Source organism: Engystomops pustulosus, chromosome 7 (genome assembly GCF_040894005.1).
Source record: "Engystomops pustulosus chromosome 7, aEngPut4.maternal, whole genome shotgun sequence".
Lineage (NCBI taxonomy): Eukaryota > Metazoa > Chordata > Amphibia > Anura > Leptodactylidae > Engystomops > Engystomops pustulosus.
The window spans coordinates 33,154,991-33,167,895 of NC_092417.1; the positions used below are offsets into that span (position 1 = coordinate 33,154,991).

At 41.7% G+C, this 12,905-nt stretch overlaps 1 protein-coding gene across 1 annotated transcript in view; it reads right to left on the reverse strand.

Moving 5' to 3' along the window:
* The window catches only part of SCFD1 (sec1 family domain containing 1), a 57,325-nt gene that overhangs the window by 13,382 nt on the left and 31,038 nt on the right, over positions 1–12,905 (reverse strand). Inside the window, exons 15-16 of the mRNA XM_072115407.1 lie at positions 10,024–10,120; positions 2,159–2,229 (exon numbers count right to left, since the gene is read on the reverse strand). Of these exons, the coding sequence (XP_071971508.1) occupies positions 2,159–2,229; positions 10,024–10,120 (168 nt within the window). The remainder of the gene's footprint in view (positions 1–2,158; positions 2,230–10,023; positions 10,121–12,905) is intronic.

Below are 12,905 nucleotides of genomic sequence, written 5' to 3' on the forward strand. Positions count from 1 at the left end.
GTCATGCTTTGATCAGCGCTACGTAATCTGTGTGCGCTATATAAAGATTTTTTTTTTATGATGCACGGATGCCACATCTGTCAAGGTTAAAATCAGCCACTTTCCTTTGACTTCAGTCTAATGTGTAAGGACACTTTAACAAACCAGCACAAAAACACCAACACTCAACATCAAAATACATGTAATAATAATGACCAAAGATGAACTAAAACCTAAAGTTGATTTATCAAAACTGTTGGCCAAATTCAGTATTTTTCGGTAATTTTGTCCACCGCATTCCTTCCCTCAGTACCAAACAGCCGCCCATTTAGGTTTTTCTCAAACAAAACAGTGTCCGCATGTGAGAGACAGAAAGACGTTCTCTTCTAGGGAGACGCCATATGATTTCCTTTAAAGGACGACTCGCAAATAAAAAAAAATGGCCATTCTTAGTTCACAAAAGGAGACTTGTTAGAAGAATGCAGCAAACTTATTAAAAATACATCACCCAGACATTCCGCACAACTACAGGATATGCCGGATGAAAATAACAACAAAGGAGACTTCTATCACTTAGACTAAACTCCGTTGGCTTTAATTTGCTGTTTACTTCGGGACATCTTGTACTTTGTTGTGTTGAATCTTAAAGGGAATGTGCCATCAGAAAATAGGATTCTTCTTCAATCCTGACCGTAAAGACTAATAATTGTTCCCCACTTCCTGTTCTGTAGAGATCACTTCTAAGGATTCAGATCAACGACAAGGATCACTTTAACAAAAGCAACACAGGATCTATCGTACCCAACAAACAACCTTTTCCACAGGGCACACAGCATGCCCACAGAAGTAAATTGTATATCATTTTTTGGAGGTCATTATGTGATTTGTAATCTTCATCTCTGCAGTCTCGATCAGTAAAATTGCAATCCTCTTAGCTGCCAATAGCTTATAGGTTACACATCACATCTCCCAACATCATGTGCGGAAGACTTGAACATACTGATATATGAGGGTTTTACAGAAAATGGTTCAATGGGCATAACAGTCCAGTGGGCGGTCCTAAATAGTGACAGTCCACTGGCCCTGCCCTTTCACTATTGTGGGCAAGGCTGATAATGAAATGAACTTCCCAAAAGTTATTCTTAAAGGTGTTGTCCAATCACAATAAGTTATCCCCTATCTCACAAGATAGGGTATAACTTGCTGATCGTTACAGAGTCTCTATGGTGGGACGCCCAAAGATAATGAGGACAGGGTCCGTCTTTGCCCAAACGAACCGAGTAGCTGGTCGCACTTACCCGCTGCTCTATTCATCTCTATGACGCTGTAAGAGCAGACTGAGCACTGTACTCAGCCATCTCTGTCATTTCCATACACAGTGAATGTTGCTCCATTCTTTTGGGGTGTGAAGGGGGTACAACTGACCCCTTGACCTACCACCGACACCGCCAGTAAGCCCCCCTAACCCTTTCAGCATATACTACATATTAATCTGTCTACACGTTTGCTCTATAACATGCTGTCTACAGATTACAAAGCAATTCTGATAAGTTCAACATTCCAGGACCAGAAAATGTAATTACTAAAAAAATGGTTTTCATTAATATTAATTCCAAAGGAGAAAAAAAAAAAAAGATACCAACATCAAAACTTTACGTTCCTTTAAAGGAAATCTACCATCAAAATCCATTATGATGAACCATAACACTTACTCATAAATCCAGGCACAGTGACTGTAGTAATCTTTTTATCAATAATAATGGTACTGAGCCAGAAGGGCTCTGATAGGGTGTTTCCAGAGCCCCACAGTGCTATAGCTTCACAGGCTGTTACACTGTACAGGAACACTTCCCCCTCCCATTGTGTGCTCAAACTCCCATTGCTGTTAGATTACATCAGGAAAAAGGAGGGGGGCAGTGCAACAGTCTGTGAAGGTCTGCTGGCTCATTAGCATAATTTTAAAAGTTGATTTTAGAAGGAAGGAGACCATGGATAACACATATAAGAAGATTACCACAGTCACGGTGCCCGGACCTATGAGTAATGTCCCTGGTTTATCATGATGATTTTTGGGGGTAGATTTAAGAAGATGAATAAATCCTTGTAATATTTCTGCAAAGAAAAAAAAAACAGATTATATTTCCTTCAATGATTTTTTTTTTATAGCGCTTGTCAGTACCTCAGACGGGGGCTGCGCAGACGTGATGTAATAGATGAGAAACAACCGCATCTTGTCTTCTGGCGTCCCGGCTACAAACAAACAGCAGGAAAGACACAAACATGTAAAACGTGCAATAAAAGAAACCATTTGTTACATGACCACAAGGAGACGGAATAATAAATTATCTCTAATCCGGGCAGAAAAGTTACCAAAGGTGTAAAAGTAAAAGGCTGCGGCTGGAGGACTATTACACACGCAGCGATGAGAAGAAAGGTTATTTCACCAGCGCCGCTAACGGAGCGAGTGGAAGGAGGATCCGACCGAGAAGAGGAGCAGCAGGAAATAAATGGATTTTATGTATAAAGTTGTATAGGAAGGAAATAAGAAACTCAAACTGTCATTTAAAGGGATTTTCCAAGATTCTATGCGAGACCATTTCCAGCATCCAAACCCAACTACTGACTGTGATCCGGGTCCAGTTACTAGAATACATTTATATAATGCAAACAGTGCAGAGACAGGGAAAAACACATGGCGGGTGTATTGTACGTGTGTGCAGCAGGCCTGAGGAGTCAGAGTCGTGATAAAATGGACCGACTACATATAGTATAAAAATTCTATTCCTGATCTAAGGATTGGGGTGAAAAACATTTATTAGTCCAAGGGCCACATTGTCAAACTGCTCAACTTTTAGAGGCTGCATCAATAACCAGCACCCAGTATGTACCAACAACCACAGTACAGCACAAAATACCACCCCAGAAATTATAAATGATACAGTATAGCAATAAATACCACCCAAGAAACTAAATAATGCAATCAGGGCAGACAATAACAGTGCAGAACATGAAAATAATAATGGAGACACCCCAGAGCAGACCACTGGAGACCACAGAGCAAACAAAGGACCTGGGACCCACCCTTGCCTGGCAAAAGCTCAGTGGGGCACTGCCCAGAAAAAGCTCCACAGGACCCTCATTGCAGCGCAACAGCTCCGCGGGACCCTCATTGCCTGCAAAAGCTCTACATGTATTGCTGAAAATCCAGAGTTACAGACAATGTAAGATATTTAACTAGAGAACATTTGAGCATTGACTGTATTCTTGACTCTAACATCTGGAGCGATGGTAGTAAATTCTGACTACTCATCACCCGAAAGCACTTCAGGAAGTCCCCATTTACTGTGCCGTGCTAACAAGCACACAACACCCCGCTCCCACAAGGATCACATATTCTGTTGTTTTGTCTTTATAATTAGAACCTAATTGACTTAAAAGAATTCTCGTTCTCCTAAAGGCATTGGTTAGTACATGGGAGCCTGCATCCAATTCCTAAAGCAAGTGCTAATCTCTCTCACCTAATAAAGTGTAGCTCATGTCTGTGACACACAGCCAGCGAGCTCAGAAATTATTATAGTAGTAATAATAATGACAGCGGGGCAGCGGCTCACACAAACTGAACCCAAAACTTACATGTCTGCTACAAACTTAAAGTGAAGGTAAACTTAGAACAGAATTGCATAAATGATTAGTGCAGATGATACTGGTAAACTTTGTAATATACTTTGTTCCCGTGTCCTTTCTTTCTTATTTAAGCAGTTTGTGTAAATCAACTTTCTCTTCTGTATCCACTGACAGCGATAGGGAGAAGCTGCTAAATTATTTAGTGTCCCAAATCACCCTGGAAAGTTAGTCTCTGCACAACCTAGTCTCCTTAGTGAATTGATAAAGGGGTTTTTCCACGAACAAAAGTTAGGGCCGAACTTGCTGATCAGTAGGCGTTTCAGTACCGAGAGCCCCACAGAACACGAAAACGAGGGGTCCGATGCGGTCCCACTTACCTCCGTCGGACCCCTCGTAGCTCCATCAGACTAATGGAGCAGACGGCCGCGGATGACTGTTCTCCTCCATTAAATCTCTATGACGGAGATCAGTGAGCGCAGCACTCGGCAATTTCGGTCAGCTCCATAGAAATTTTTCTTTTTTTTTTTTTTAGAAAATTTTATTGCTCATAACATTAAAACAGGTACAATGAAGGAGGTTACGAAAGTACAAAATACAAAAGTACAAAATTGCCTCTTAAACAGTCACAGTGAAGGAAGTTACAAAATGCAAAAAGTACAAGAGTACCTCTTATTCATTTAATTATGCTTATATCTAGGTACTCTACTCCTCTATTTTTCATTTTACTTTTTCTTCTTTTATTTTTTTTTTTCCTTCCCTTTTCCTTTATTCTTTTTTCTAGCATTTCCTTCCCCTTTCTTCCCTTCTTACTCCTTCCCCTTTTCTTTTTTCTTTTTTTCCCCTTTCATTCCCTCTTTCTTTTCCCTTCCTTCCCCATAACCCTTTTTTTCCCCTGCCTCCCTCCCTCCCCGCCCTCCTCCCCCAGACTGGGGATGCTGCAAAAACAAAAACACAACCAAAAAAAAAAAAAGAGAAAAAGACAAATCCCAAAGAGATAACACAGTTCATTAGTTCTAATTATCACCGTTATTCCATTCCTTCCATATTTTTGCTTCCGGGCCATCTATTTTTATGCTGGATTCGTATCTTTTAACTTTTTCAACTAGATTTCGCCAGTTCCCTATATCGGGTTTTTTTGTCCCTTTCCAGTCCTTAATCAGAATCAGTCGGCCCAAAAATAGTAATTTGGCCACCAACCTTTTCCTATTTTTTGACGTTGCTATCTCAGTAGTGTAACCTAGGATACCTAATAAAGGTTCACAGTGCAAAGCCAGGCCCATAGTTTTCCTGATTTCATCAAAGATTTCCTGCCAAAAGACTATAGTCCGTGGACAAGACCACATAACATGTGAAATATCGGCAGACTCCTGCTTGCATCGATGGCATTTAGAGTCTGTTTTCAGACCAGCTTTAAATAACATATGGGGTGAGTAGTAAACTCTATACAGAATATTTAACTGAATAAACTTGAAATTATCATTTATTGATACCCTTTTTACTTCCTCATATATTTTGTCCCAGTGCTTATTACTTAATCCAATTATACACTTTCCCCATTTCCCTTGACTTACGTGAGTAATCCCATTATTAATTTCGTCCATAATTCCCTTATATATCCCCGATAAGTTTTTTTTCGCATAGTTCATAGCGTATAATTTGGAGATTTTGGGATGTGTCGTGATCGTGAATACATTTTTATTACTTTCTGCATGTGCAACGTGTTTTAATTGTAAATACCTAAAAAGGTCTAAATCAGTGAGAAAAAATGTGTGTTTCAATTCACCAAACTCTTTAATTTGTCCTCCCTGAAATAACTGTGCAACATACCTAAGCCCTTTCTTCTGCCAAAAATCCTCCCCTTCAAATTTAAAGAATTCTCCCAGATGCCGATTTCCCCATACCGGTGTCCATTCTATTGCTCCCCCTACGCCTAGTAACGCCTTATATTTCTGCCACACCCGGTGCAGCATTACTTCTATTGGGCTAAACTGTGATGATTTTTTCCTATTTATATTCAGTGCGCCCGACTCCAGAGCAGAAAAGATATTTTCATGTACTCCCCCAATTTGATCTAATATTCTTTCAAAAATATACGAGTTCCTATTTTCCCCAATAATCAGGATTTGCGAGGCAATATAATAGTGAAAAAAGGATGGGAGAGATACTCCTCCACGTGTAATACTTTTCCATAAGAACTCTTGCTTAATACGCACTCTTGACCTCCCCCATAAGAGTTTATTCAGGATAGCTCTCAATGCTCTGAACCATCTGTCCTCAATCCAGCAGGGGCAATTCGTAATAACGTACAGGACTTGTGGGAGGATAACCATTTTAGCTCCATAGAAATTAATGGAGCAGAACGGTCATGCACGGCTTCGTTTTTGTGATCTGTGGGGGTCTCAGCACTGAGACTCCCACTGATCAGCAAGTTAGGCCTTATCCTGTGGACAGGGCCTACCTTTTGTTCATGGGAGAACCCCTTTAAAGAAGACCTGTCAGATCGATTTGGGACCCTAAACCAACTACAAGTCCTTTCGACCTTTGGTTTAGGGTCCCAAATTGACCTTTTTGAAGTTTTTAGATAAAAAGAAAATAAAAAAAGTTAAATACTTACCTGGAAGCAAGTCCGATGAGGAACTCACATCAGGAGATTACCCAGTTTTATTATCATATATTTTTGAATATTATTCTTTCATAATAAAATATTCTTACCTGAGACGGTGGAGAAACAAAAATTGGATTTTTTTTTTTTTTTTTGCCAGCGCCTGCCTTGCAGACCCATCTTTCTACATGAATATTGTGTTGAGTCATTAGGATATGATCGGTATGCTCCTTTTGGTATCTATATTTCCAAAATAAAACTAGATCTTTGGGGGGGTGAATGGGTAGAAATATTTTTAAAGCTGTTCCCCCAATATTTGGAAGTCCTTGGCAATGAACCTGTGGCAATAGGTATTCTGAGCTGCTGAAAGATAGTGATGGCTATGAGTAAAGGTTGCATGGGGGCCTCATGGTAAACTTTTGCCCTGGAGCCCATTTGTCTTAAGTTATGCTCCTGCTTCTGGGAATTTAAAAGAAAAAATGACTCTTGTAGGTGGTAGCCTGTGTTTTCAATGGCTGGTGTTAGTTGTGCCACTTCTAAAAGGATTGATTGTACTTTGGAAGGAATCGGTACATTTTTTTCCGATGAGAAGAACATTTTAAAGAGCGTTTCTTATATATTATAGCATGTTCTTCTACTCTGAACACCTTCCTTATTTACCCTGTGTGTGTGTGTGTTGGAGTAGCCGGAGTGTCGTCATTTCCATCAATCTTGGGATTCTTAAGGTGTTGTCATTTATTTACATGGAAGGATTTTGATGAGGTCGCTGATCTAAGTTAGAGACATTCCAAGGAGAACATGCCAATATTTTTCTCTCTTTTCTAACACTGTGTGCTGTGTAGCATCTCATCAATACTCCTCCCTGTATTAGTAGTGGTCACACAGCAGATTGCCCGGACCTGGTAACCAACTAATCAGTATAACCACGTCTGCAAGTAGAGCCGTGTTGTGTGTGAAGGCAATTAGGAATTACTGCCATACTTTACACCTTTACAATTGGGAAAACTCATCCCAGCACGTACGCCTCCAAAATGCCAAGTAGGTGGGGAACAGGTTAGGCTAAAGAAGTCGCGTACGCGATCTAACTAGCACAGTGTTACTCTCTATCTATACGCTGTCCACAGTAGTCTATGTCATACAAAACAAAAAAAAAAGTGTCTGGAGTTACTGTACATTTACAGGTTATATAGTTCCGACTTACATACAAAATCGACTTAAGAACAAACCTATAGTCCCTATCTCGAACGTAACTCGGGGACTGCCTGTATCTGCACCAGGTTTGTGTCGTGGCTGCACTGTCCAAGAGTTATTCAAAGTTTGCGCCACATTTATTACAGACATGCACTACAATTTTACAGCATGAACAAAGTGCACACTGCACAGGCAACTGCACTTAATACAGACTGCACTGATTTTGATAAATTTGGCCAATTTGCAGGGAGCCTAATCTTGGATACCGCAAGCCCTGTTGTGAAAAATAATGGAAACTGAGAAGAACTACTTTTGATCTACGGTTTCATTATAACACATCCAGGGGTCCCAGTGAATTGCAGATATGGTGGTGAATGGAGCTAAAAGAGAAGGTATGTTGGTACTTTAGCCAAAATATAGTAACATTTATTACTTTTAAGGCACAATGTATCTGGATGATTGATAAAGTCTCTATAACAAAAGGCTTCCACCATCTCTGTGTTTTAGAAATGTTTGCAATAATTACAGATAATAGGGATTTATCATCTAAATAGATACATCCCTAACAAACCCAGTTAATACAACACCATTTCCTGCCCTAATGTCTCCCTTATAGGGAGGGAAACAACAGATTATCTGTGCTTTTATCTCTATGGAAAATATATTGTAAAATCGCCCTCAAGTCAAAATGTATTTTACCAACCAAATGTCAATAATTATGTAAAGTATCCATTAACCTGGGGGTGGTAACAATCTCCTTCCTATGCCAGACTCGGCACGTCCAGACTGTGGGTACAACGTATTCTCCATTAGATATTCCAACAATTGAACACACGAACCATATCTAACCCTGAATAGACTATTCTCATGAAACTTGCTGCTTCCCACATGCTAAACATCAAAAACATTTTCCATCAATGAGATCAGCAATATATTACTTACATAAAAGGATCTGTCACCTCTCCTGGCAGACCTGTCTGTATTTCCCAAGAAATAGTAAATACAGCTCATCTTTTCTTATAGTTTTTTTGTTGTACCGATCCCAGAAATGTATGAATAAACTGACAACTGGGCGGTACCTGTTAGTGATTTGTCCAGTGCCAGACCGTCGAGAGACACACCCCTTTCATAATGAGAATTGTAACACCCAGCTATCAATGTATTCATCTATTTACCTAGGAGTTAAAGTGGAACTCTACAATACAAAAAGTTAGGCCCCTTTCACACTGGCGTTGTGGGGAGGCACATTCAGTCGCCAATTTTCAGCCGGATATACCTCCCCATAGACGCTTATGGTGCCCAACGGTAATATGGTGACCACACATGTTCTTGCGGCACCGAACTGCGCACAGGAAAAAGATAGAGCATTGCCAATCTTCTCCCATGTTTACGCCTGTGCATCGCTATGGAGAGAAGAGGGTTCAGCGCTCTCCCCAGCGTGCGGCTACGACTCCGCGAGTATATGGCAGTGTAAAAGTAGCCGTAAAAGAGATGATGCTCAAGAATTATTAATATATATGATGTTTCTACAGGATTTCTTATAAATACATGATAGATGCAAATCCCACCTGGAGAAGGAGAGTTACCTGATCAAAGACAGAATGGCAGGATCCAAAAAACGGGTAATCTTACAATCGCTAGTTAGTTGAAGCCTTTGAAGTGATCCACAGGCCTACGTTCATTGGTCACATGGACAATACATAACGTACAGTGTTAGGGTCTTGGATAGGGGATAAATGTCAGACTGCTGGGGGGGGGGGGGTCCAAAGGTGGGGAGAACATAAAACTGAAAGTCCCCCAAATTAAAGAGGCGTGAGTGTGCATCGTTTTACTTCTATTACACACCTTGAACGCACCATATTTTTGCTTCTTATAAAAGTGTATGACTTTTACCCTTCCATAGTGTCCCCAAAAGTGCAATCTACTGTCAGTGACAAGACTGGCTCCTACACAGAGCTGTCTAAGAAGCCCTCAATGAACAGAGCTGGACCAGAGATGTGAGACTTCATCGCTTAGGAGTGTTAACGACGTTTGTAAATTTTCAGAAGCGGGTCGGCCCGATTGGTGCCGAGAAATTCCTGCAATAGAGAGCTTATAGAAGAGCCCATCTGAGGACACCAGGTAACCTGACTATTCGTGAAATATCTAGATAATGTATTGTGCCCTCCAATTTCTTCAGGCTCTAGGGAAGCTGGAGAGTAATATTAACCATGTTCAATATTCATCTATAATTCTAGTAATGAATATTAAAGGTACAACCTAGAAATGTATTACAATAGAATGTACATCCCCTTTAACACAAGGACATCCATATGATTCACAAAGTATACCAGAACCCTTACAATACATATAGAGAAGTTGGTTCCATATATGTGAAGGTGGTTCTATGGGACGGTGCCATGTACAGAGATGTGTGGTGCTCTCCGTGCCAGCGACTTCCTCAAGTCAAGCTGTGAGGCCGGAGACATGTGAGATCAATGAGGTGTTGAGTGTGCTGGCTTCAAAAGCCAAGACCTGAAGGGTAGAGCGAGGATTAGGAACAAAAACAGAACCAGCAGCGTTTAACACCCCCTGACTTTCCCCGTCGGGGTTAACCTGTTCATTACCAGAGATGCCTAAAAACTCACCATCCGGGTCAGAGATGATGTCTAGGAGAGACTTATCCAAAGTAGACTTGCTCATCAGCTTCTCCTCATATTCGAAATACACATCCAACTTCCGAACCTAAAACATGGGAATAAAACAGGAATTAAAATCAATATCTAGGTGACAGATTAATTTAGAATTGAGGTGGCCATACATATTAAATGAACATTGGTCAGGCATCTTACGTGGAGGAAGTGAGCAAAGGTCTAAACTAGAGTGAAGAACCTACTTTCACTTTTCATAATTCTCACTGCCCTTCTTTACTGTAGGATCAGTGACTATCCCATATCATGTTGTGAGACTGAATTCGTACAAGTACATGGAGAGCTTGGAGGTCACAATCTAGTTTTATAGAGATGGGTCGTTGATCAAGAGCAGACATTTTTACTGGTTGATAGGGGTTTTTGCGTTCTTCTGGATCAACATGGTCAGTTTTTAGGTTGGTCTTGCTGTACATTTATGGCGTTTATTCTCAACAGGACTCCCTTCTAAGTTTTTGGCAAAAAGTTTTTGCCCTTATTCTGCTGAAACAGAACTTTTAGGCAGAACTCTGTTGAACTATGTTTCAAGTTGGCCATTGAACTCTTTGTCATGTGATGTGTACGGGGAGCCTCCTGGCTTCATCCTAAAGACAGATGTTGGGTGGAGAGAAGAACTGAGTTTTGGAATTTCAAAATGTACCCAATCCTTATGTTCTTAGTGTGAAAAATTGCTGCCAGGGGTGTTCTTCTTCTGCCCCAATTCAGAACATATACACGTTTGGCCAAGTTAAGCCAAGATTCTGGCTACAAGAGTGTTCAGCCAACACTTATGTACAGTGAACGACTGCCACTTCTATGGGCTTAATCTTCAATTCCTTCCCTGCAACTGAGTTCCCCAAGATCTGAAGGCAGAATGGACGTTAAGGATAAAGATATCCTATAACATCCAGAGTTCAAAATTGCAGATCCCCCTTAAATTCAGTCTTTGCATGCAACCGGTAACTTAGCTGGGAACAGAACATTGAAGAAAATAACATAGCGATGGTCCTGGTTGTAAAGGCATAGAAAACAAAGATGTATTAAACCCAGGAGAGCATAAAGCATAATAGCTACCACATGACTTCTGTTCTTTTAGATCCAATAAATATTTTAATTGCAAGCACTAAAATGCAGACGTTTCAGCAGAAATAAAAAGGAGGCCAATTTTATTATATTATTTTTTTCTTCATTATAAATCTTTATGTTGTTTTACACCACAGACCATTTTGTAACCAGGTTTAATAAACAGATGCCTTACTACAGAACGGCCAAAGCGTTTCCCAATCCCATGTGATTTATTGTCTACTGGACTGTATGGGCACAAAAAGATGTGGTGTTCTCCTGGCAGCTGTGGTTTGGGTCATCGAAACTTACTGCTTCCGTCCTTGATCAAGTTGTCACTTACCATGCAAATCTTAATGTTTTTGTAGCATATGTATGCGGGAGAGTATGTGCAAAATAATCTCATCACGGCCCCCATACAGGTCTATGGCATCCGGTCATGGTGAGCACACGCCGCCTCACTGCACCGGTCATGGTGAGCACACGCCGCCTCACTGCACCGGTCATGGTGAGCACACGCCGCCTCACTGCACCGGTCATGGTGAGCATACACCGCACCGGTCATGGTGAGCATACACCGCCTCACCGCACCGGTCATGGTGAGCACACAGCGCCTCACTGCAGCGGTCATGGTGAGCATACACCGCCTCACCGCACCGGTCATGGTAAGCACATGCAGATCACTGCACCGGTCTTGGTAAGCACACGCCGCCTCACTGCACTGGTCATGGTGAGCACACACCGCCTCACCGCACCGGTCATGGTGAGCATACACCGCCTCACCGCACCGGTCATGGTAAGCACGCGCCGCCTCACCGCACCGGTCATGGTGAGCACACACCGGCTCAACGCACCGGTCATGGTGAGCACACGCCGCCTCACCGCACCGGTCATGGCGAGCACACACCGCCTCACCGCACCGGTCATGGCGAGCACACACCTCCTCACCGCACCGGTCATGGTGATCACACACCGCCTCACCGCACCGGTCATGGTGAGCACACACCGCCTCACCGCACCGGTCATGGTGAGCACACAACACCCTCGTTCACCGTGATCAAGGTGGGTCGCCACTGTGCAAAGTATAGGACGTGTTCTATAAATCGTAGTATTATGACAGAGGCCGCTCGCCTTTCAACTAATAGGAGAAGGGTAAGGAGTGCTCACTTGGGAGCCTAAAGTAGGTACTAAAAAAAGTGCCCATTACCAGGTACTTTCTCATTCTGTGGAAAAGCGACAAAATTAAAGTATATACATTTATTCACATATAAAATTCAGAAAGAAACAACTTACTATAGTTGGAAAAAAATATTCTGCTTACATATACGCCTTGTACCCTTTGATTGGCCCGAGTTCTGCTATGATAGTACATACCGACATACCAGAAAAAATAAAACTGCATGATGGGATCCAAAATTAGACAAATTACTTTTCATTCCAGTAGTAAAAGCAGTCTACATCAAAATGCTAATACACAAACCACAGACTAGCAAAAGAAGACTCTATGATAAACCCACGAGATCCGCATCGGAGACCTAGCACCTGGAATATTCCATACAGGTCCTTCTTATCCCTTCACCCATGACATTAGGTAAGTGCTGGGAAGAAAACCTCCTAGGAAAGAGTGATTGGCTTTAGATGAGAAGTCTAATAAATCATTGTCCGGGTCTGAGGGCTGGCATTTCCCACTACACTACAAAGCGGAATGGTCTCGGGACAAGGTTGGGTTGGCTGGGCCTTCTCTGTTTTTGGTGGAGAAGATGTTGGTGAATACTAACATC